Source organism: Gavialis gangeticus, unplaced genomic scaffold (genome assembly GCF_001723915.1).
Source record: "Gavialis gangeticus isolate Ggan-Ray unplaced genomic scaffold, GavGan_comp1, whole genome shotgun sequence".
Taxonomy (NCBI): domain Eukaryota; kingdom Metazoa; phylum Chordata; order Crocodylia; family Gavialidae; genus Gavialis; species Gavialis gangeticus.
In genome coordinates this window covers 54,516,152-54,541,524 of record NW_017728994.1, presented here as the reverse complement: position 1 = coordinate 54,541,524, position 25,373 = coordinate 54,516,152, and the positions used below count along the sequence as shown (strand labels likewise).

The window sequence follows — 25,373 nt, the reverse complement described above, 5'->3', positions numbered from 1 at the left end:
TCTCCTTAAGGAGCGACCACTCTCCTTGGACACCTGGCTGCCCTCCCCTCCGGGACCTCAGCGCTTCTCCAACTATCCTCCTTAGTTTGCTGAAGTTTGCCCTCCTAAAATCTAGGGCCGCTGCCTTACTGCATGCCTTGGCCACCTTGCTCTGGATGGTGAATTCCAGCAGGTGATGATTGCTGTCGCCCAGGTGGTCGAGCACCCGCAGCCCCCTCACCAGGTCATCACCTGTGGCCAGCACTAGGTCCAACAAGGCATCTCCCCTGGTGGGGCTGTGCACCTCCTGGGTTAGATGGAGGTCCTTCACTCTAAGAACCTACGTGAGTGTTCAGACCTGGCTGACTGCTCTTCCCAGCAGATGTCCAGGAAGTTCAGGTCCCCCATGACTACCACATCCCTGTTAGTTTCTACTGTTAGTGAGGTGAACTAACAGTAGAAACTGACTTAGCCTCAAGAACCAGATAAAGCTTTTGAGGCCCTCTATTGCTGTAGGGTGGCTCCTTCCATTTGGGGGGCAAAGTATGGAGTACTGGCAGTGAATGATGCTTTAAGCCTGCTCTCCATAAGTCTTGATTAGTGCTGGAAAGCAGATTAGCTTTGATTTTCTATATCAAAGAATGCAGAGCTAATCTTCAGTTACAGCCATTTGTAATTTGGTCCTTCCCGTTAGGTGGGAGAGAGGAATTCTGCTCATCAAGCATCTGCTTCTCACCAAGCTCAACCTGGTGAAGAAGTTTTTACTTGAGCACTATGCATGCTTCAGTTCTCCCCCTGGAACTCAGGTGGATGAGGCATTTTAGCGAGTGTTTCAAATGCCTCTGGGTCAAGTTTATACAATCCAGGGATATATTAAAAGAATAAGTTTAAATAATTTCCTGGATGTCAAGAGGTCTTGCGAGGCTTAAAACCCCCAGATTTAGGACAGTCGACCAAAGCAAGGTTCTTGAACCCCCATGGCAGTGCCCTTTTAAGATGCCAAGATGAATGTTGTTGCTCAGTCAGCCAACTGCAATGGGAAACAGGAGGCCTTTCAGAAGAAGCTGTAGCAGTTTAGTGATGTTCAATTAAGGGGACAGGTGCAAAAAGTTCTGAGCCTAGGATTTTACTTTTGACCGTTTTGTAAACCCTTTCATTGCTCTTCAAGATAAGTCTTCTAGTGCCACAGCACCTGCTCAGCAGTCTTTTGAAGGACAGGCTTTCCAGAATAGTAGGCATTCATTCCAAGGTGGGGGGCGGGGAGGGAGATTCAAAATTTGTGACTTGCCAGCAGTAATTGGTACCCAGCTGTGACAGTCAAGCTATTTTATGCTTTCCTCTTACATGGCAAAAATCTAAGCCATTTGCTAATACTTCTGGGAGTTGGGCACCCAACTTCCAACTGAATGGAGTTTGAGATCCGAATGCCATTTGAGCCTTGGAGAAACAGTTTTCTGCCACTGCATAGCTAATGCCATCCCACCATACCTGTTGTCCAGTCTCCAGGATTTGAGACTGTAGATCCAGCTGCACATTCTGTCTGACCATAGGCTTCAAAGATCTGGACAGGAGAACAAGCATTTCTAAGTGTTGGCTCAAGCCCTTAAAAGCACACAGTAGTGATCTGAGTGCTGTCAGTCCTCAGTGTTACTGCAGTCTTGACTGCCAGGACAGGACAGTGGGCAAACATCCTGCATTGTGGCATCAAGGGTCTTTGCTAGACTAGTATTAGCCTGCAGACTAGAAGGTCCAGTTTGCTTCCTAGAAGGTTGCATCTCTCACCACCCAACAAATTACAAGAGGATTGCAAGATTTTACAGCATAAACAGAAGATGCCATGGCCCGAATTCACACTACCCTAATCCCAGACTCTTGGGAAATTTAGGACTTCATCCCTTTATCTCCAGTTTCAGAGAGTCCCAAAAGGCTTAGTTCTTTTTTCCCTTTCCAAAGCCACTTCCACCTTTACTCTTGGGAAAGAGGAGTGATGGATTCCTGCTGACAAACCCTGCTCAAGAACTACTTAAGTTCAGCTGCCTGACAACAGGACAAAAACTACACACCACCACCACGCAAGACTGTACCACATTCCTATGCTGCCTTGCAACCTAGAAGGCTAGCTGGAAGCATCTCTCCAGAATGGAAGGAGTTATGCTGCTTTCCATAGGTTACTGATCAGCAAGCAAAAAAAAAAAGTTAACCAAAAGTGTTTGTTGAAGCTTGTTTATACAGCTTTTCACAGAAGAGTAGTAAAAAAACCCACTACAAAAGTAGTTTAGTAATTTTAAGTGGGTCGATTAGCAGGTTAGGTACCCTTGAGTTCAAGATGTACCAAGGTTTTATTCTCTTCTGCAAAAAAACATTAAGAGTTTTTTTTTTTTCCTCTGTCTGCCAAATGAGATGACTGGCTGCTGAACATCCAGGGAAACAAACATGCATGGCTCATGCAGAAAGCCATAATCCCTACAGTCTGAGCTATACTGGCACTGCTGGCAGGTGAAATGTGATAAACGTGTTCAAGTTTGCATCTTCCAAGTCCAAAGTTACCTGACACCCCAATGCTGCTCGAAGAAAGATCATGACAGTGGGAGAGATGGGAGCTGCTCCTGTTACAATCACACGCAGCTGCCCACCCATGGTTTCCTACAAGGAAAGAGAAATGTAAAGTAGGTCCCAGTCCGTGCAGGCATCAAGAACTTGCAGCATCCCCTATTTGAAGTATAGGGATTCCCCATTTACTTCTCTCCTTTTAGGAATTACCCGTCCAGGGCAATAGTAACCTACATTAGACCTCAGACTAAGCTACAGAAAGCTACTAGATCCAGATGAAGGCGGCTTGTGAAGCATGTATGCTGTAGCAGATGAGACCAAGTGGAAGATTCATGTTCAAGTACAGCACAAGAGCTTCCTGGTCCAGGCCAGTCTACTCCCACATCATGGGGAATTTGGCAAGATTCTTGAAGGCTAAAACAAATTTCAGCCAGAATTACAAGTGACCCTAGGGAGACCATTGCATAGAGTATCTAGACTTGTAAGTTGGAGGTAGCATTTTTCCCCATTTTTAAACAGGAACCAATATTAGTTTGAGAGCTACATTCAGCATCTACCAGGTACTTTTTCATCCATGCCTCCTTTATACTCATTAGGATGCTTTAGCATCATGTTAATTAGCTGGCTCTTCAGTAGGTATCAAATCCTGGTTTGATACAGCAGAACATTTACAGTCAAGAAGTATATTGAGAAAGACAAGTAATCTGTCACTGCATGACTGGCATTTTACTTCTGTCCTGTGCCATTGCTGTAGTCTTGTTGCAAAAGGCCTGTATTCCTTTTCCCTAGTGCTACATAATCCCTCCAGCCTTGTACTTGGTCCATAGAAGTCTTCCAGCAGTATAGCTTAAGACCCCTTTCACCTTTGGGAAAGGTCTTTGCCCTCCCATGCCCAGCTGTAAGCTTATCCAGCCTTCTTTGAACTTTGCTGAATAGTGCACTGGTATTTGATGCTCACACTGCATTACCTGGACTTTTTTAAAAATCAGTTTATCCCAGATGCTGTTGTTCCGAATGATGCCCTGCTTTAATTCAGCTGTTTTTGCAGCCACAGCAGCTGCTAGCAAGAACTTCTTCAGTGAGCCACATGCACCACTTTGTATCTGTAGAGGAAGAGGCATTCCATGAGTGTCACCTGAATCTTTTGCTTGTTAAGAGTACAGGAGTGGGCCAGCATCAAATCAAGACTGTCCATCTTTAGTTGGAGATATCATAGGACCTTAAAACTACTGCTAAGCAAAAAAACATTTTAACTGTGACCATAAGGGAGTACTGCAAACCAAGGTAGGTCTAGGCTTTGGCCAGCTGGCAGTCTCCTTAGTGTGCTCCTTTCTTGGGCATGGCTATGTCTGCACATGCATACTTGTGTTGATGCAGTTGGGTGCACACCACCCCAGTTTCAGGTCTCATGCATGCAGTTGGCACTCCTACATTCAAGTCTGAATTATGGAATGGGCTTTCATGCCCAGTTTGAGCTAGTTTCAACTAAAACAGGGACATCCTCATCCTTAAAAGGATGAGCCTCGCCAAGGATCTGCATTTGAGCCAGTGCAGGACTTGAACTCTGAATTCTGACAAATTGGTGATGCTGTTTTTAAAAAGGAGGCTAAAGGGCCAATTGAAGTGGCTGTTAGGTTGCATTTTGCAGTAGTTCTGGTACTTCTCCATTTCTTGTTAGCTTGTCTACAGAGCAGCTTTGAGTACCTTGTCATACACCCTGTTGAGCAGTCTTGGCACCACTGGAAACAGTGTTGGCTTCAAGGTTTTCATGTCATCAGTTAGCAGTTTGATGTCTCCTTGGAAGAAACCCACTTTTGCTCCACAGGTGTACAATACAGTCTAGAAATGAGACAAAAACCACACACCATGGGCCCAATCCTGCAAATCCTTATAAATTAATCGTAACCAAATTCACAGATTTTAAGATTAGTGCAGATAGAACAAATCAGGAAAGCTGTACTTCTGCAGCACCTTTGAAGATGAGGAAAGCTTCACCTTGGATGATTCTGTCCTCATTATTACTGGTTGGCATCTTAGCCAATACTATCTAGCTTTGGTCTAAGTTCTTAGACTTGGTTCTATGCAAGGCAACACTGGAGCCATGCAACAAAGAAAGAGCAAGGCCTTGCTAAAGCCAAGGTTTAGAACTGAGCCTCAGAAGGTATCCTCAATTTCAGCGCAGTAGGAATATTTCTCCTTATAAAAGGATTTGTAGGTAGACACGAGGATTTTGCAACTCAACTCAGTCTAGGAATCAGGATTCCTAGACCAATTAGTTGTAAGAAATGCAGTGTTGAGCCTAAAAAGAAGGTTTAATCCAAGAACACGTGGAACCCAAATTCTTAGCAGTGTAAGTTAAGTGGAGTTTTTGAATGGGATTGTTCTGGACCTGGTCTGGAATATACACCCTCTTTCAAGAACATGCTGTACTATTCTTCCTTGCTTTCTTATATACTACTTTTTAATCCCCCCCACCCCTTGTTATGAAAGACTTGACCTAGTGTGCTATCATACGCTTGAGCATCAGGTATTGTGTTACTTTGCTTTAATAACAGGTTTGCTCCACCTACGACCGCTAGGAATTTACAAGCGTTTTTGCAGTACCATGGTATGATATGAAGGATGCATTAGTTTGTTTTCATAACGTGGCTAGGCTAGGCCTCCAAGTAATTGGAGAGGAGGTCTTTAGTTTAGAAAGATGACAGGCCTCATATCTTCAGAGTAAGTACTAGGGGCAGGGAACCCCAACATCCTCAAATCAATCAGTCTTCTCAAAAAGGTGCAATAAGCCAGGGAAAGAATTAAAACAGTACATTATGCTAGTTTCTCCTGTTACACAGTCCTGGTGTCAGACTCCTGGACACCAAGAACAATTCTGAGCCAGACTTAGTACTATTTCTGCAGCCAAAGACTACTACAATGCTACTGGAAGTGGTAGGGAAAAGGAGCTTCCTATTGAATGCTACAAGGGCATGAATTAGTAACACTTACCTGCACTACCCTCTCAAACATGTGAGCCAGTGGAAGATAGGATATTGAAATATCCAATTCTGTTATCTCACACATACCCTACAGCAAAATAGTAAAAAACAGGAAAATAAGTTGTGTTGTAGGCGTGTCCCTTCTGTTGAACCAAAGTAGTATTTGCCCACTTCACCCTTTACCAAAGAGGTCTTGGAATCCTCTCCTCCCCCCTTGCTTAGCCTTAAAAAGAGCACTGAAATGAAGTATGCTTATTAAACCATGCATTTTTTTATTCCAACAGGGGCAAAAAGCTTTATTAGTTTCCCCATATTCGTGTTGGAGCCAGGATGCTATGGAACTAGATGTAACTGAATTGTTTCAGATGTCTAGGGAAGCAGTTTTCTATTGGAAGAACCAAAGAGGTTTAGGCATCACCTCAGACCCTTCAAGTAGTGGCATCTTACTCCCACTTCAAAGCAATTCCTAGACAGTCCTAGGTTCAATATTTGGAGTCAGGACACCTTGCCATTTTGAATTTGGCAACCCCCCAGGTTGAGAACTGACCTCAGTGGTTCTCACTCAGTTAGGTGTTACCACCCCTGCCACCAAGTACTTGTCCTGTATGCTTTGATTGAAGCCAAACCAGAAAGGGCCACAGCATGCAAGTGCTCTCCTGCCTCAAAGTTGGCTTATCAGAGAACTCTTCCCCCAGAAATAGAAGTGAACATGGCAGGTGGAACCATCTTGCAAGACTCTTTCCAGGAGGAGCGTGGGGTGACCAGACTGAGAAGGGCTGCAGCACAAGTTGCCTCTCCTACCTGCTTTAAGATGGTCAGAAAGGCTTGATGAAACAGGAGAATACACCTATGCTGCAGCCCATGCTGGTTTGACTGTACCAGGTAAAAGTACCCCGCACACCTGGCTGCTGCAACGCCCTTTGGGGATGGGGGAACAAAACAAACCAAAACCTTTTCAGCACAGTGATTGAGAACTACTGTTTAGCAGCATCAGTCCAGGTATTATTTGGGGTGTCCTTTGTAGTACAGAGAGCCAGGACTCAAGGGCTTTTCCCAATGTGTTGCAGGTCTTATAATGCAGGCCTGCTGTACAACAAGCCTGACCTGTCCAAGAGTTTAAGCACTAACATCCTTTGCACTTTTGCTTACCTCAATAGTTCTGATGTAAGCAGCAGCATCTGCTATAACATTTTCATGGGTTATCATGGCTCCTTTGGGGTCACCTGTAAGGGTCACAGGCAAACTAATTATAGCCACCACTCCCAGGTATCCAGACTAAAAGCTTTTGTTGCATTCAGCTCAATCACTTGTATAATACAAGCCTTGTGTTTTCACTGTTTGGGTCAGTCTGTCATGTTCCCATTCAACACATGAAGCAGATTTTTGGGTAAACCGCTTCAAAGTGACTTTTGGTTTTGGGTAAGATACTTTTTAGATCTTTAATTGACTGCACAGCCCATAGGCTGCATTCTTGCTGGCCATATCTAGCTTGGCTAGTCTTCAGCCAAGGTATAGCTTGTACATAGAGGTCAGAGACCTTCAGCCAGATTTAGTGATCAAGTCATATCTACCAAAATGGATTTATGCTACAATGTGCAGTGAGAAGTCTGGCCTATGCTTGCTCTTTCATTAAAAACCTCCTGATCTATAGCAGTGTTAAACTTAGTCATTGGTCAGTGCTTGCTGCAAGCCAAAAGTTTAAACAAACTTCCTAATGCCAAGCTCCAAACAGGAATTAGTTTTCATTTAGCATCTTTGCATTCAACAACCCTTTTCCTTGCAAGAAGGCAGGCTAAAGTATTAAGGAACCTGTACGGACATTTCCTCCCACCCCTCCTTTTCAATACTTGCAGTTAGGGCTGCAAGTTTAAATGCAAAAAATGTACCTGTGGTTCCACTAGTGAAACACACAATGCAAAGGTCCTCAGGTTTGGGAGGCTAGAAGACAGAGAAACAAGAACATTAAGCTTGCGTGACCACAGTATCAGAGTACACTTTGTTCTTCCCAAAACCTGCTGCCAAGCATGGACCTCTCCTGGAAGGGAGTGGGCGTATTCAGATGCACTGTGGAGTATGGCATTTCAGCTGTTAGTTTACAAACAAAATGTCTACACCCACAGCAGCCACTATGTACGTCTGCACCCATAACTATCAGCCAGATCACCATGTTTAACTTACCTTTGGTTTCTGCCAGTTGTTTTTGCCCAGCTCCTGTGTACAGAAAAAAAAGAGATTAAAAGATTTCACAGTTAGCAGCATGTAAATGCTATGCAAGCAGGTAAAAGGCATGCTTTTCTTTAGCATGTATCAGGGTCCCTTCTTTATACTTCCTGTTGAGCCCTCCTTTAAGCGGTTGGGTTTTTTCTGCCACTTCCACCAGGCTTCCTATCCATCTTTCACATAGTGTTCTTTATTGTAGATATTCCAGAGCCCCAGGCATCTGGGAGTCTGCCTAGCCAGCTCTTTGTAGCCGTGACAGATTTTCAGGATGGTATTCCATTTTCTGCATACCTGGACAGCCATATTTTAATTGTCCATGTCCCCAAAGTGCTACTTATGCGTTATTTGGCATTCTGTTCCTACTTACATAACCCTCTATCTAGGTGCACAGATAGGCATTATATAGAATACCAACCTATGCACAAGTAGAATTTGGGGGACTTAAACAACCATTTAAGTGATCAAGTCTGGTCAAGTGGGTGTCCAGAAAATGCCCTTAAGACTCTGGCTCCCTGTCCGCCCACTAAGGAGGGTGCTCAAAGTTGACTAGCCCCTGTTTATCCCCTGCACAAAATGCACGGGGTGTCCATCCTAGCTATTTTTGAAAGTCTGTTGGATTCAAAATTTAGAGACTCGGTTTTCTCCATTTAGAATCTGCTTCCTATAAAGGCTGGAAAATCCTCCCATGCAAAGTTCACCTCCCAATAAGTTGCCAGTACCAATTCTTACTTGCCCAGGGGTGGGCAGGAAGAAACTTAATAGAAATCTTGTGCTCAGACATTTAGAGTCATAGTGCCTTACAGTAGCATGTGACTGAGCCAAACTAGAGGCATTTCAGATCAGAGTTCTGATCTCAAACAAGCCAAATTTTACTCCAGTGAACAGCTTAATTATCAAGCCAGTGACTACAGTGACAAAGATATTTTCCTCAAGAAGAAATGCATACTTATACAGTGCATTTCATTTAACCTTTAATGTGGGCTATGTAGTTAGTAAAAACCTATGTACAAGTGCTTGTTAAGCACATAGAATTAGCAGCCCCAAGTATTGATTAAAGGGCCTGTCAATGCTAACTCATTTTCAGGCCTCTTCACAGCAACTCTTGGTGACCGAAAAAAAGCCCCTTCACTATCTATGCAGTTAAACTGGAACAGAGTTGTATTAGGAATTAGAGTCGGTCAGTCCCAGCGTCACCATCCTTAGTCAGGCAATTATTAGTTGTTTGTTATGGAAGCAGGAGGCAAGCCAAGACTGGCATTGTGTGATGCAGCCAAGAGTTATGAGCAAGTACTGGAATGACCTTTCCCCAGGAAAGGACCATGAAGCATCGCATACCTCAACTTCCTGCTGCAGCAGAATCTCCACTCCCATTTTGGCTCCTCTTTCTTTGAGTTCATTGTCAAAGAGATCCATTAGGATGATAGTCTTCAGTCCAAGAGTCTTCCCTTGCTCACAGTTATCTAGCAGGACCTGCGCCCTTTCAGGCTTGTCACAGATCACGGTGGTGAGGTCAGCTGCAGAAGAGACCCACACAACCCAACACTTTAGGTTTGTTCCAATCTCAAGGTCAGTCTCACCTGACAGTGTTAGAAGTTAGAGGACAAGGGCTAATTGGCGCTTGAGCTTAGATTTGGTAGAGGCATACATTTAAACACCTTCAAGGCTCTTAAAAGTTATGAGTGCTATTAACATGGATCCAAAAAAGTTCTCACAGAGGAGCAAGCGTTCACATGAAGATCTGGGTACACGTGGATTCAACCCAGAGTCTGTACACATTTCTGTTGCATAAAAACTAATTTACAGTATATCTAGAACTCTCATTAATGCTTCCTTTTGGGGTTTTTTCCCCGTAAATCCAAGGTTAAGAATTCCAACAGTAAAAAACAACCAAAAACAACTAAAACTAGCATTTAGTTTTAGCCCTAGCTTCTGTATTTCAGAGAAACCTTATGTGAGTTCATTAATTTGAATGTTAGTTCCTCATTAGTGTTCTGTTGCTGTGTTATCATGACACGTTCAGGCACAGGTTAACCTAATTAAATTACAGCTTTGTCCCAAGAGACAAGCTGTTGCAAGGTTTCCATTTGATTCAATTTTAGAATATGGGTTAAAAAAAATCCTATACCCAATTAGTGAATAAATCAAAGGGTCATCATCTTTAAGTTAAAATTTGACAGATTAAAAAAAAAAAAGTTGTGGCAGGTGGGAGGGAAGACTTCAAGAGTGGGGATCACAGGCCATCTTTCATCCCCTTTCCTCCTCCTCTAGGCTAAAGGATTTGCAGGTCATTTTATTAAAAGCAAGTAGTACTACAGGATAATAGGGCCTTAAGTTTTAGGCTTATTTTCAGCCATTTGTTATGTACTCAGCACCAGGGGATTTAAGTTAACAGTTTAGCATTTATAGCCATAAAATGCTTGCTGTAACAGAAGAGAGAAGGATGCTTTACACAGTCAGACACTGATCAGCTTCCCTCCATCTCTTCCTTTTCACATGACAGAGGGGAGCTGTTGTCCTTTCCATCTAGATGAGTCACCAGGTCATAGTACAAAGTGCATTAAAAAGAAGAATCCCAATGGTATGACATTTGTATTGTTGAAGTTAAACAAGTCTGAGAAAGCAGCATGGGAAACAGCTTGGCACTGACCAATTGAGGATTAAGGACATTTGCAAAGATAGAAGTTAGATCTAGGATTAGTAGACAGCATGGCCCTTCTGTTTTATTAGTGCAAAATGCAACAGTGTCTCAGAAAACAAGCATTTAGGAGGGAGTAACTAAATCATGAAGGGAAAGAAAAAAAAAAGAATATACCTCTGTTAACAATAAATACAATGGACTCTGGCCCCAGAGTGTCATAGAGCGGAACAGCAACCATTGAGTAAGTGTAGCAGGCATACTCCGAGATGATCCACTGCACAAAACAAGAGTTATAATTGCTTTGTTACTGAGAAAGGGAGGAGAAAAGAAACCAAAAGACAAAACAACACCCCCCCCCCAAAAACACAACAACCAAAATACATACTTCCCTTTAGGAATCTTAAAATTGGTTACAAAGTAGCTGGTACTAGAGCACTTTAACATCTTGTGGACTTGCCTCATGGGTATACACATTACGAACACGCATAGAGCCTGCACAGCAGTCATGACTTAGATGACTGTCTGTTCCAGGTGAATCAAGAGTTACTTGGACTAACTATAACCAATGAGAGTTAGAAAGACAGCGAAGTCAGTGTAGTTAGTTCAGATTGGGCTTCAGCTGATAAATATTTAGTTTTGAGCCACCCTATTTTATTTCATTTGGCCCCCTCCAAATAAAGTGGGCAGGCTATTCCCCAGTGCTTACCTCTGGCCTGTTTTGAGCAAAGATACCAACAAATTGGTCTGGTGATGATTTGCATCCTTTCTGCAAGAGCCCCGATCCCAGATATTCAGCTCTTTCTGACACCTATAGGAATAGCACAGGTGGTACTCATGCCAAGAAAATGCTACAACATGCAGAATTCATCTACTTAAGGAAATGAAAGTGGAACTAACCTGTTTGTAAGTCAGCCACTGATACAGCTGTTTTGGTTTTCTATAGCCCAAGCATGGTCCATTTCCTAACATGGGAGTGGGAAAAACGTTACAAGCATTTCATTTAAGTCACATTGCATAACAGGCCATTGCCACACTTAATAGGAGGTTCTCAAACACAGCAACAAAGCCACTAGAACATGCAAACAGAACTACTTGCGCATTTGAATCTTTAACCCAGATGTAAGAAAACAAGACCTCGCAGGAGATTCGCTTCAAGTGCGGCGACATAACCCAAGAGAGGCGCTTGTAGATTTTCAGTTGGGTCACATTAGGCCAAGGCTTGTGCTGGACTGTAGCAGTATGACTAGTACGTTTCTGGACATCCCAACAAGAGACTTTCGCAGCATCTGTTTCCTGCTTAACCGTTGCATCAGTACTGAAAGGCTTCCACTTAGCTTGGTTATGAGAAGGGGTAAAAAGGGCAATCCAAGAGGAGTCCCTCACTGCAGCAGAAAGCAGTTACATGCTTATTTCCAAGTGAGAAATAAAGCAAGGGCATTTCCACCCCTTAGTCTAAAAATATTCAGTCAGAGCAAGTCTTGTCATGCAACTCTGGGGACTGTTCAAAGTGTAGCTCAGTTGCAAAATTAATAAGCTGATAGTTGTTCCCATGGATTGCATGGGGAGGCAGAGCATCAGCCTCAGGATTAAATTTGATTAGCCTGTCTGTTAAACCTTACACAAATGTTAAAAAAGTTGATCAGCTATTTTTTGTTTATTCAGCTAGCCAGTGCAGTCTCATGTGTGTAGCATTCCAGATACATTTTATATGATAGTTCAGTAACAAGCTTCAAGTCCAGTGTTCCAGTTAGATTCGTTTTTTGGAAGCTGTATTTTAAATCATGTTCTTGGACCATCCATTCTAGTCAGGGAACAAGATTGAAAATAAAGAGATGAGACCCTGTCTGAAGTCAGTAAGGATGGAAGTCCTTTAAGGAGATGTTGATTAATACAGGCACGTGTTTAGCCGGGCAAGTTGTAGCAGTTGACCCATCATTTCTGAGAGTTTGAGGCTATAGACAGGTTTACTCCGCTTTAGTGATTAATATCACTATACAAGTCCCCTTTATCATAGGGGAGATGCATCATGCACTTCGTTCTTTACCTGGGGAACTTAGACGAGCAATTTGTGCTCTTTGTATGCATCATGCATAACTGGTTCCCTTGCTCCATAGAGAGAGTTCTGGCTGTCAGTCTTTAGCTCAGGAGTTAATCTGTTTTTATACTAGCATAAAAGTTCTCTCCTCTCCCTCCCATGCCTGTATTGCAAACAGTGGTCAAATGTCTGTACCAGCCAGGCATCAAGGATGGAGAATGACCATTTGACATTGTGAAATGGACACTTAGAGCAAATCTCTGGCTCAACACCCAGGTTTGATGAGAGCATAGTCAAATCTCAAAGCCTTCATCCTAGGGAAGGTCCAAGAAAAAAAAAAGCCAAAACAACAAAACAAAAACAGTTAGCCCAGGCCGGACTAGATCAGAGTAATTCGTTCTAGCCTTGGATCCAAAAGTTGTAGAAACATGCTGATCAGAATTGGACTTCATACACATGCAAGCACAGCTGGTATCTTGCTTACCAGATACATGTAGTCCCCTTTGGAAGGCCTCATACAGGGTTTTGGCATCTTCGTAGATGTAACAAAGCAACTTGTTATCTGGCAAGATGGCACTTCTTCTAGCTGCTCCCTAGGGATAGAACAGAAATCAATACTAATTCAGGGAAGCCGACTGCAGGATAAGTGCATGTCCAACTATTAGTTTCTCCATTGCCCTCCCCAAGGCGAGCCTTTGACTAGATCCCAGTTTTAGATCCAGTTAGTGCTGGGGGGCACAGGGGATTAGTCAAATGCACTCAGAGTAATCATTCATATGATTATTATTAGAACTGGATCTAGTTTAGACATGCCTCCTTTTTCTGCACCAAGTCATGTGGCCTTGATGTTTATTCACACACCAGCATCTGAAGTATTGCTCTCCTTGAGGTTGGCTGTGGAGCAGAAAACTCTTGAACCAACCTTTTTTTTTTTTTTTTTTTTTTTTTTTTTTTACGTTAAAAACGAGCAACATCCCAGAAAGACAGCAACAGCCACCCTGGTAATGCTTACTGAGCAACATTACTGCTCCTCTCCTATTGGAGAGGTAATACAGACAATACTTATTGGCTAAAAACCCGATATTCAGTGGCTTCCATGCCACCACTCCCCCCGCCCTTAGGGCAATCACATGCCAGTTGCAGAGATCAGACAAGCTTCCTGGAAGACCCAAGGCTTCCCAGTGCCTTGATTCAGTCCATGTGAACAAGGAGAATTCTTTAGTTTGAAAGAGCTTGACCCCAAAGAAAGATTCAGTTCCACTGAAAAGCAAGACTTTTTCTACCCGCTGACAGAATGAGTTACCTCAATTCCTATCGACTGATTGTTCAAGTCAACAGGAGGTATAATAGGTTTTGGTCTGTTTGCCACCCACAGGAACATCATCACTCCAAGGGTAATAAGGCCAATCAGTGCCGGTGTTGGGAGTGGCGAGAACAAGAACTGTAGCAGCCAAATCATTGTGATCAGGTTTCTGGACCTGGAAAGGGAAACAAATAGGTCAGAAGGAAGTACTAGCTTGCACAGTTCCCATAAGCACCTCCAGTTTTTGGTTCTTACTATTTTGAATTTAGTTGAGTACTATGAACTTTAACATGGACTGCCCCAGAACTGTCTTGGCCCCATAATATTGCACAACACCCCCATTCTACTCATGGGTAGATCTAGCATTATGAAGAGGCAGGTGCAGATGAGGTGCATCATTACATACCAGACATTTTTCTCTAGCTAGGAATAAACTGGAAGCTTCACTAACATGCTAGGGGCCCAGTAGGCTAGTTCCTTGGATATTGGTGCTATGAATATTTTTTTTTGCACAGCATTAAACAGCCAAGAAATTCCTTTCTAGAGCTCTGACTCTAGGACAGGTTTCACTCTGAAGTGAAGAGGAACAAAGTAGTTTCAGTACAGTGAAGTGACTAGAGTGGTCCAACATTTCCACTTCCCTGTTTAGATGAGAACCACAAGGCTTAGCCAGGTGTTCACTGGGGTGGAGAAGAGGGAAGCTAGCTTAAGCAACAGCAACAGCTAAAGACTGCTTGTTTAAAAAGTTTAAACATAGAGCAGAGATATGTCAGGAAGGCTGAGAGGTTATAGGCAAGTTTCTGGTTACAGGGACAGGTCAGCTCAAGTCTTCAGCTAAGACAGAAAGATCTGGAGGAGCTGTAGAGCTGCACATACCACATACATCCTCCTAAAGAGGAGATACACATCTTCCCAAGCTCCATCTTTTTCTCTGGAAGAAAGGATCAAGGGAACCTGGTGATTTAAGTAATTCACTAGCTGGAGTATCAACTTTAAGTTTCCCTGCTGGATGAATGCCAGACTAATTATTTGTTGCAGGAGCATTGTGTTGAAAGCAAACATAGATGAGAAGCATCTCGGCCAAACACCTGCTAGAAAGTTGATAAGGCGATTGTCCCAAGACAGGTCCACGTCTCACAGCAGTGAGAAAGGATGCCAACATGGCAAGTTGTGCCATGTGTTCAGAGTCTTTCAAATGGAGGGGAGGGGAGGAGAGGGAAAAAAAAAAAAGGAAAAGGGACTCTAGGACAGCTGTTCCACACTATTATAAGCAAGACATAGGCTTCAAAGGAGACACTTCAGAAGCTGCCAGGATTATGCACTGGGAAGGACTGGGCCCCCTAGAGCAGCAGTTTCCAGCTTGGTAGCACAGGGTCAGCTCCCTACCGCCAGTGGCGGGGGGCAGAAGGAAAAAAAGAGACAGCAATATATGGGAATAAAACTTTGCCTGTTCACAGGCTAGACACTCTTACAACCCATTAAAGAAGATACCACTACAGGGTTAATAGCTTTCTGCAGACAATACAGAACGGCGCAGCCACTGTTCATTGTACAAATGCAAAACCTGCGACAAGGCTCTGGGCTGCTAGCAAGGAGACTAGTTCCTTTTCTCAACTGCCATGACCGTGGGCAGGCAATTCCTTTATTTCCGTTCCCCTCCAAAACCCGCTCTATTAAAACGGGGACACTACTTCCCTCCTCAAAACAATTTGTACATATGCAGAGAGCAGCTAGGGGAAGGGCTTGAAGTCAGAACCCAGCTTATTTTACAGCAAACTTAGATTTTGCACGGACAAGATCTCGATGTGGACCTACAAGCACTGCTTAGCCAGCACACTTTTTATGCAACACTTCCTTCAGGAGCAAAATAGCCAACGTCCGATTTCTCCTGATAATATTGTGAAGTGGTGCATGCAGTAACACTTAAGGTAGGTTTGTTCCCTCAGGTATACACTACTAACCCAAATTTGCTTTAATTAGCTACTAGCTTCTTTCAGCCAAACTCTTCCTGGATATTTAATTAGTAAATCAACAGGATTGTACATAGCTGTCCTAGTATTTTTGGATTTGCTGCCATGTGCTGTCCTGTACTTATAAACAGCATCTAGTCTCCTCCTTGGAGGAGAACTCGATTAACAGTTACTCTCTTTTGGGTTAGCCCAACTGTGTGCCACCAGTTAGTGTAGCACTGGTCTGTAGCTCCAGCACTAGAGTTTAAAATTACCTTAAAACAACAACCAGTAGCTTAGCTACAGGCAGGCAACTGTGGCACAATTTTGAAGGATGCAGTAGCAGCAACACTTCCTTGTTACATCTCTGAAAGCAATTATTGTAGGGGGGAGAGGAGACAAGAGTTTCAGACACATTGCTAACATGCCTACTGACAGGTTTACAGCCAAATGAGATGCATTTCAGAAGTGACGTGTTTGGCTTTCATCCTCCAACTTTAGGAGTTTTTACCCTAATGCTTCTTGGAGAATATTCCAGGCCTCTCAAAGCAAAGATGCCATCCAGGGGCAGGCAGTTATTTCAGGCAGAGGGCCGCTTACTGAGTTTTTGGGACGCCATCGAAGGCTGCATGGCAGGCAGCCAGGGGCAGATAAGTATCCATTTTCTAAATTTTTAGGGGCCCCGCAGGCGGATTGAATGGCCTGCGGGCCGCATTTTGCCCACCCCTGCTGGCATAAACAGAGGTATTGAAGCATACCTTTCTTCTTTAAACTGACCAAAAAAAGGACAACTTTATGCGGTCCTCCCTCCCCCACCCCCTGCCCCATCTGCTTTGATTTTTCTAGTAGGTGAGGAGGGTTATTTTATCATCCACACATACACTGTGCATGTGTGCAAGATGCATTAATGGATGGTGGAGCAGGACTGAATATGGGGCAAGGCAGTGAGGAGAGGTGGAAGAGAGAGACCAGAACAGAGTCACCATACACATTATTAATGTTGACAGCTCGAACAGAACTGTCAAAATTTGATGGAACAGTTTTGTTTCAAAGCAGTTGTCAACCTGCAAGCATCTGTAGTAACTGCACATTTACATATATGAACTGATTTAATCCACATCTTTAAGAATAGCACCCATGTCATGTCCCAATTTCACATAGTAGCCTGAAATTAAGTAATTGAGGTCATTAAGAAGAGATCGTCTCTTCAACATACCCAAGCAAAAACCAAGTTACAGAGCTTACCCTTTGGGAATTTAATCTTTCCAAGTTAGGGCAGTACCCAGTAAATTACCTACCAGGGGGCACATCTACATGAAATGCTTAATGCACAGAAGACCAAATCTACTGCACATTGCGTTGGCATGGGTTTTGCCCGCTGCCGTACAGTAGATTTAGTCTAATATGCATTATCACTATAAAAAAGCATCCATATATGCTAATGTACAGTAGTGCCCATTACGGCACATTAAAATGGGTACTTATTGCAGATGCTAAACTTAATGCAGTGTAATTACTGTGCATTAGTTAATGTTTAGACACACCCAGTCATCATTTTTATTCAATTAAAGGAAGTGTTTTAGATATTGTGTTTTTTGGAACAATGCATCACATTCTGGGTCACACTTGTACAATCCTATTAGAGTTAGAGGTGTCTCACAGGCATCACTAAGGGCACACTTCTCTAGTTGCCTTAGGCGATTAATTATGAACACCAATCCAAGTCAGACTGCAGTATTAATAGTAAATAAAGTGGAAAAATGACAGGAGGACTAAATTTAGTCCTCCCACATTAGAGATTTTACCTTTAATAAATACCAAACTCTATTGAAATAAATGGATGTTTGATCCTTGAATCCCCAAAACCTTCACTAACTGTCGCTCTAAAGATACATTGAGAGGCTTTGGCACCTTTGCTGCTCAGACTTCATTCCTACTGACATATGTTGGAGCCATGCCTATAGAAGGGATGGATATAGGACATTTTCTCCATGTCCTACTTTCACTACTTATTTCTTTGGACTAGACTTCAGTTGCAGGATCCATGTAGGCTACTTCACTCTGGCTTCCAGTTAAGAGCTGCTAAGTCTGCAGCTGGCTTAACTGGCTCAAGAGGGAAAAAGACCAGTTTTGAAGTGCTCTAGATCAAAAGATTATTCTTAACCACTACATACATTGTTTCCAGGGTAGGAGGATAAACTAGGAGTAGGAAAATAAATTAAGCTGTTGGTTCAAGGAACCACTGTTTCATATAAAAATAATCAGGTATGGCAAGCTAGTGCTGATGCTAAGGCAGCTCTACTAGTCTAAGCCTGCATCAATTCCACCCCCAGACTCTTAGCTAAGAGACTTGGACAGATTCTCCTTGGGGACAGAGGTATGTCCAGGCAGAGTTAGTTTTTAGCCCAATGCTGAGGCCTTGGGCCAGACACGAGAGCACTAATGATCCCTGAAGGAGTCATTTAAATATCCCTCAAGTGCATACCTGACAACTGTAAACTCTTCCACGCTGGTGGAAGTGTACAGTCAGCTTATTTCAGGCATCATGCATGGAAGAGTTTCATCCCCAAGTAGTTTGGGTCTAGCAGAACCACGTGTTCCCTACCCCTTCACTACAATGCATCAGGTGTGTTGCATGGAAGCAGAATAAGTGTTCCTGCTCCCAGATCTCCCCCAACCCTGAACAAGGGCTGCTCCAACTGATACCTGTCATTCTGGAGGAAGAGTTTTGCATCTCCTGCAAGACAATAAGCGCTTCATTTTGTTCTAAAGTCAGCACAGAGAAACTGGAGGCCCATTTTGTCATTAGGGGACCTTTGTGGGGTTTTGATGCCAGCAGACTGACAAGCCTCCTGCTGCCTCTGTGGTCTCCCTCCTCACCAGATACCCTATTCTCCCTACCACTTGCTCTTTGGATCAGTCAGGTCATGAACCTATGCTAGAGTTAGTCTATCACTTGACCTTTGTCAGGTTTTAATTAAAGGTCTAGCTCTCAGCACAATCATATCCGGAGAGTCGCAGGAGTATGCAGTTTCATCAAAAGCCAACTTGTTTGAAGAAAGCAAGGTGCATTGGCTAGTCCAATTTAGCTGCCATTGCTATACTTAATTCTGGTCAAGGGAAAGAAAGATCCCTTCTTGACACACAGGTTTCATCTAGTGGGATGCCTACAGGAAAACTCTTCAGACCTGCATTAGGAGAAGATCTGCTAGGGGGATTCAGAGCCAAAGTCTCTCCCCCACTGTCTGGAAGACCAAAAGCCTTTGCGCATACTCAGTGCTTCCAGCTAGATTCAGTATTCAGACACATCACAGGGAACAAGGAGAAAACATTTCCATGCTTAGTCCTCTGTAGATACTAGATGTCCAACTTCAGACATTTACTACACAAATATGGAGGCAACCTTAAAAAACCCCCAGCTATGTAGCACTAGAATCAAAGCCTCTATGGGCACATGCCAAGCAACATTAGATGCAGTTATTATCTGTCAAGATTTAAAGGTCACAGGAAAGTCTTATGGTGATTCCTAGCAGGACAAGGATATGACCCTGCATAAGAGGTTGAGCACCTCGAAGTCCTACCGATTTTGACACGCTGTACATTTGGACTGCCAATCTCAGATAGTGGTCTTGTGCAATAAAGGTGTTAGAGAGATAAAAGTACACTTGAGATTGTCTGGGCTGATCAATGGTCAGGGATATTGCTCACCAGAATTGGAGTGCAAAGGCTTAGCTTTTAATCAGCAGTATTATTACAGTTGTACCAGTTACAACAGCATTTAGAGCAGTGCATGCTCCTTTGCAACTTTACTTCATTTTAAGTGCTTCCAACGTTAAGAGAGTTGTACTCTAGATCTGGAAGCTTGCTTTAAACACTAGCAGGATGTAGTTGGCTCTCCTTACAGCACAGCTTGTGTTACTGACTTGTAACCATCCCACTGGTAGATACCAAATAAGCGATGCAGGTCATACAATACCACATAAGCTACCAAAGGGAGTCTCTTCACCTTGAATTAGAAGGGGTCAGAGGTAAGCATCTATGCACTTTTATTAAAATTTAAAAAGACAGTGAGAAACTTGTTAACAGAACAGTTTCCCTCACCCAGTAATCTCTTGGGCAACTTGAGCCTTTGTAGAATACCTCAAACAGGAATATCATATGAACGGAGACTCTGGTTTTACAGTTTGCCTTGGATTGGCCATCATGTGGCAACACATTTGTTCCCAGTATGAAGGCCAGTAATGCTGTTGCCTAGTATCAGGGTAGATTAATGCTTAATAAGACAGCTACCTGTTACACAAGTTACTTTTCTCCATCCTACTACCACTTAAGTGAGAGAGACTTTTTATCATGAGATGCAGATTTGGGCCTATTAGGTTTCTAGTATCTGGGTGGTCATGGAAGTGTGCCACCAAGGAGCTTGGCAGAATGAATACAAAGCTAAGACTGAGGGAGCCATAGCAAGTAGGAGAGCAGTCATTTTGCTCACTGTCCGTTTCCTGGCTGTAAAGCTACTAAGGGCACTTCTACACGTGCTCCAACGTGCCCCAGACCATGTGTATAGGCACCCTGCTACAAGATCAATTGCTTTTCCCTTGAAAGATTAGAAGTGCTCACAGTGCAGCTGTTAATAGAGAAGGGAAGCAATTCCTCAGGCAAGGGGAGCTTAGCTAAGGACACTGCAGTTCACATCAGTATAATATTAGCCTAATGGAAGTAAGATATTTAAACACTTGGTTATTTCCTTCTAGGCCCTTTCCAAGCGTTTTTATACAAGAGTGCCATATTTAAGATCTTAAGTTATCTGTGAGCCTACTCCCGTAAGAGGCTTAAAGTTACTCGTCACAGATCTTTGTACTTATGCTTAGACTCTTCTTTGCGGAGTAGATGTCCTTTGAATATCATCATTAAGAGTGCTGTAAGCAGCTAGGGGTAGGGGAGGTCAATGCCACCCTAGCCTTAGGAAGGGTGTGAATGCCCCCTTTTTTTTTTTTTTTCTTCTTTTACTCAGAATTTTAATGTCTGGCCTTGAGTAGTTGAGATAGCTCTTGCTGTACAAGTGGGTGCTAAGCAAGACATCTTTGACTTTATATCTTTGGGGTGTTAGACTTCAGAGTGCTAGAACAGTGGAGAAGGCTACAATGCAGATATCTTAAAGATAAGTAAAGCAGAATACCAAGAAGCTTAGTGTTTGGAGGCTACGTAAAATGAAACAGCTTCAGGATGAAAAATTAAGTTACCTGACTTTGAACCATATACCATCAGTAGGAAGCTAGATTGCATTCCTTTAAACTTCTTTTTACTGTGAAAGTTTACTAGTATGAAAACTCAGGTAGTAACTCATATCAGTTGAAACAGGTTTAGCAAGTTTTTAGATACCTGGAGTTCTTAAAGAGTTTGTGCACAATTCCATATTTCCTGAGCTTGCTAACATTATATAATTGCCTGCAACATACAGTAGTACACTTCTAAATACTGTAGTATCTTTATCAGTCTTACTTTAGACAAGCACAGCAAAGGTTGGAGCATTACAGTTACTGATTTTTTTTTAATTTGTTTTAGAGTCTTCAAGTAACAGATATGTGGGAATTGTAAGAGGTTTTGTGAATGAATGTAAGACTTAAGAGAGTAATAAAGTACCTCATTTATAGACATAGAAGGATTCCATGAACATAATAGCTATTAGACTTGCAAGGCTTTGGTGCAACAAGCTGTTTTGTTTAACTTTTTCCAATGTTAGGATTTAATCTTACAAGCATAACACTTAAGAGCTCAGATTTAACAGCATAGGATACCTATACATCTGTGAGTTTTTATTTGGGGGGGGGGGGAAGAAATACCTTTAGAGCTAATTATATACACACACAGCTATTATAAGTGACAATAACCAATCACATTCTCATTAGCAGAGAAAGCAAAGCATTGCTTACAAAAAAGGTTAAGACCTAGACCCAACTCCCATTAAAAAAAACACATAATAGTCTTATTGAACAAAACCACTTACCACAAAACAACTCACCTTAAGACTATAGTTAGCTGTCTGACCCAAGTTTAAATAATAATCAATCAAAAAAGTATTCTGGGAAAGGATCTCATAAAAGGTTGAACCTGGAAGGGAGGAGTTTAATAGCCATTAAGTAATTGCAGGAGTATTTCCTAGGGAGGAGACTAAATTTACATAGTTCAGAAGAAATAGGTGACTAATTCACTATTTTGTTTTGTTTTTTAAAGCTTTGGGTATTTGCTAGTTAAAGGGTTTTTTTTTTTCCTTTAATACTATTTTTCATTGACAACACCTGTTATCTATTTTGAGCCTTAATTTTCTGTGTTTAAAGCTTGTTTTCCTTATCGCACATTATCAATACAACCAAATGATAGTCTGGCAGGAAAAAGAAAACTACTTCTATTGAAGCATTCTTAGCTTAGTGTTACACTGGAAAGCAGTAGCCCTGAGCATTATCTCCCTCTCTTCCCATCTATGCTGCTAAGACTCCAGGGAAAGCTTCTTATAGCTAATTTGGAGACTTGTGTCCTTGGTGTGCTTAAAAGTAGCTGCTGGGAGCACCTCAATGGGACTTCACTACTGCATTTCTGGGTCTGGCCCATATGAACAGGAACAAATATGCTGGGTGTGGTTAGGAGCATTTCTCCCTGAACGTGGCATAGCAATATCCTCAGGAATTACAAGCATGTACTCCAATTACCAGTACAGGTGGAAGCCTGTGTCCCTTATTGTTATAGCAGTCTGTACTTGGCCTGTGCGGGCTGTTCCTCTGTGATCACCATTTCCTGGAGGTGAGAAAACCCATTTCCCCCAGGCTCTTCAACCAAATTATTAATAGCTTGTCCCTACACTCCACTGCAAAGTGCTCTTTAGGAGCTGTGCACTTTTGAACCTTTGATAGTCCTTTGATCCAGCACAGCACAATAACAGTGTCACTGAAGGGTGGGTGGAGGTGACCCAAGTGCTGCTTTTGTGGGTGGGGCACAGTAATAGTTGCTGTCATCAGCAGTACGGCAGGCAGGGTTGCCTTGGGCATTGCAGCTGCCCTGCTACGCCTGTGGCAAGACGTCCTCTTCCCCGGGGACAAATTCTGGGTCTTCAAAGTGAAGAGTTGGGCCCCATTGTCTTCCCAGTGTTATACCCACCCTTTATGCTATGGATGCCCTTTTGTTTACTGCAGCCGCAAGATGTTAGGGCAGGGGCGGGCAATTATTTCAGGCAGAGGGCCATTTACTGAGTTTTGGCAAGCAATTGAGGGCCATATGACGGGAGGCCAGGGCAGATAAATATTAATTTTCTAATTTTTTTAGGGACCCCGCGGACCAGATAGAATGGCCTGGCGGGCTGCATCTGGCCCGTGGGCCACATTTTGCCCACCCCTATGTTAGAGCAGTGGATTCACAAGAGAAAATATACCCCAATATAGAAATCCTTGTGTTTCTCTGCCTACTCAGCCATGCTCTTAATAAAATGATCACGTCTCATAATGCTTTAGTCACACAGCCACGTAAGGCAGTGGACAGATCTCGTTTTGAAGTGCTTCAAATGCTGTTCAAGTGAGCTGTGCAAATGTACATGTACATTTGAAGCACTCCAAAATAGTATCTGTTTGAATGTGGCACTATTTTAAAACACTTCACTGCTCCTTGCGCATGTGTGCGGTATGACAGGGATGGCTAGGTCCTCCTGTATCCCATAGTGCCCCGCCCCCCCCCAAATCACCCGCACACGTACATGGAGAGGGAAAGGGAGTGGAGCAGAGTGGAGTCCCCGTCTTGTAGCCACAGTCAAGTAGGTCTCCACTGCAAGCTGCTTGTATCCTTCCTCCTCCAAATACTGGGAGTGGTGATGCCAGCAGGTCCCAGAGGCCTGGGGCTCCTGGCTCTTGGGGGCATTCCCAGGGCAGTGCTGTAGACCCCATATTCTCACCGTCCCACTACAACACCCCACCACTGGGGCCAGGCCTGGATTCTGACTCTCTGCTTGGCCAGTCCTTGTGTGTCCCTTTGGGTCCACTGGGGGCAGGGGAAGGGGAAGAGGGTAGTTTCTAGTCTTCTGGCTCTGGCCAGGGGAGGCAACGCTTGGGGAGAGCAGAGGCAAGCAGCAGAACAGTTTGCTTTGCTCCCCTTGCCCTTTGAGGCGAGAGGGGAGGAGGGCTGGGAGCTGCAGGGCCCCCGTAGCACTCCCTGGACAGAGAGCATACTGCTGCAGGCAGCCGTAGAGATTTTGAAGTGCTTTGGCCAGGGAGGGTGTGACAGGGCTGAAGGTATGTCTGGTGGCTCATAATGCTAGCTTTCGAAACGGCGTCAGTCCTGTTATGCTTGGAAATGTTTCAGATGTGATATCTCTCTGCCCTAAGAAGTGGCCTGTGCATTGCAGGCTTGTGTGTTTTCTTACATCGACTTGCTAGATAAGTGATTCTCAACCAGGGTGATGCCAGATTTTTGAAAGGTGCTGAGCAATGCTAGGAGATAAGCAGATAAACTAAGCCGCACTGAGGCTTGTCTCAGCCTGAACGGTCTCTACCTCTACTAAGGAGATTGGACAGACACCTGGCTGGGGTCATCTGACCCCAGTGCTCTTTCCTGCCCAGGGCAGGGGGTTGGACTCGATGGTCTAATAGGTCCCTTCCGACCCTAATAACTATGATTCTTGTTAGCAAAAGGAGGTAAGCCCTGTAATATATGAACTGGGTTTGAAAAGCAGGTGCTGCTCCAGTCACAGAAGTTATGGATCCAAAAAGGTTGAGAACCACTGTTCTAGATTACAAACCAAAAAAATGCATTGGGCCACTTTCAGCCATCCCTCAAAATGACTAAGTAATAAATAAAAGCAGCACAAGCCCTATTGTCTGAACTTGAAAAATTTGTGTAAGAGAGCAAAGTGGGTCAGAGACAGACACAAACCTCAGCCTTTCACGCCTTCAACAGGGTGAATAAAATACATACCTGTGTCCTTTACAGCTGCGTGCCAGCCTTTAAAATCAGTGACATGCACTGTGTGCATTAGGAGAACAGCTGTGTAACAAACTGTCATCACCAGAAGGGAGGGGTTTATGCGAGGAAGGAAGCATGACTAGGACAAATGCTTATGCAAAGAAACTTAAGGACACAGAGCTCTAGAAATTCAAGCAGTGGGTTAAGGGTTGCTGCATTATCTACTTGAAAGCAAATAAGCCAGCAGGTAGTGCTTGCTCAGTCTGTAGTTCTCTGTCAAAGTTGTTGGCACGTGAATGTTTGTACCTGGCGTGGGGCTTATCCTAAATTTTCATAGTGACACACATGTGGAACTGGCTGAGGCCCAATACTACTGGAAACCAGGAGTCCTTCACAAATTTGAGTTCCCAATTTGGCGAAAAGCTACTTATTGCTGATATAAAATCTTTCCTTGCAAATTTTCATTTTTAAGCCAATTTGGGTATTCTCTTTCTGCAATACTGGTGCCTACATGGACAGAAACAGAACTGCTTTGTTTCACTATTGATTCCAAATAATTTCATTTCTTCAAGACGGCAAGGTAAATGAGGCCATGGGCTAGACTTGTTTGGAAGATGAATGTTTTCTTCCCCATTTACCTCTGACCTACTTGTTGATTTGGGGTAAACCACTTCCTCTAACTCAGCTTCCCGACCTGGCAGATGAGCAAAATTATACTTCTGTGTCCTTTGTCAAACCCTTGACATCATGATGTATGAAAGTACATGCTATAGGATAC

The 25,373-nt window shown here is 43.3% G+C and overlaps 1 protein-coding gene across 3 annotated transcripts in view; it reads right to left on the bottom strand.

Annotated features, from left to right (window-relative positions):
• Positions 1-25,373, bottom strand: part of ACSL5 (acyl-CoA synthetase long-chain family member 5) — a 38,606-nt gene that overhangs the window by 7,216 nt on the left and 6,017 nt on the right. The window contains exons 1-16 of one of the 3 annotated variants that reach the window (XM_019502802.1): positions 24,608-24,661; positions 21,675-21,763; positions 13,707-13,881; positions 12,888-12,996; positions 11,266-11,330; positions 11,075-11,176; positions 10,543-10,642; positions 9,066-9,244; positions 7,689-7,721; positions 7,397-7,448; positions 6,660-6,733; positions 5,521-5,598; positions 4,234-4,368; positions 3,498-3,632; positions 2,527-2,622; positions 1,468-1,540 (exon numbers count right to left, since the gene is read on the bottom strand). In XM_019502802.1, coding sequence (XP_019358347.1) covers positions 1,468-1,540; positions 2,527-2,622; positions 3,498-3,632; positions 4,234-4,368; positions 5,521-5,598; positions 6,660-6,733; positions 7,397-7,448; positions 7,689-7,721; positions 9,066-9,244; positions 10,543-10,642; positions 11,075-11,176; positions 11,266-11,330; positions 12,888-12,996; positions 13,707-13,862 — 1,387 coding nt within the window. In that variant the 5' untranslated portion in view covers positions 13,863-13,881; positions 21,675-21,763; positions 24,608-24,661. Of the gene's footprint in view, positions 1-1,467; positions 1,541-2,526; positions 2,623-3,497; positions 3,633-4,233; positions 4,369-5,520; positions 5,599-6,659; positions 6,734-7,396; positions 7,449-7,688; positions 7,722-9,065; positions 9,245-10,542; positions 10,643-11,074; positions 11,177-11,265; positions 11,331-12,887; positions 12,997-13,706; positions 13,882-21,674; positions 21,764-24,607; positions 24,662-25,373 lie in introns of those variants that run through there. The other 2 variants (XM_019502801.1, XM_019502803.1) reach the window with 2 other exon arrangements.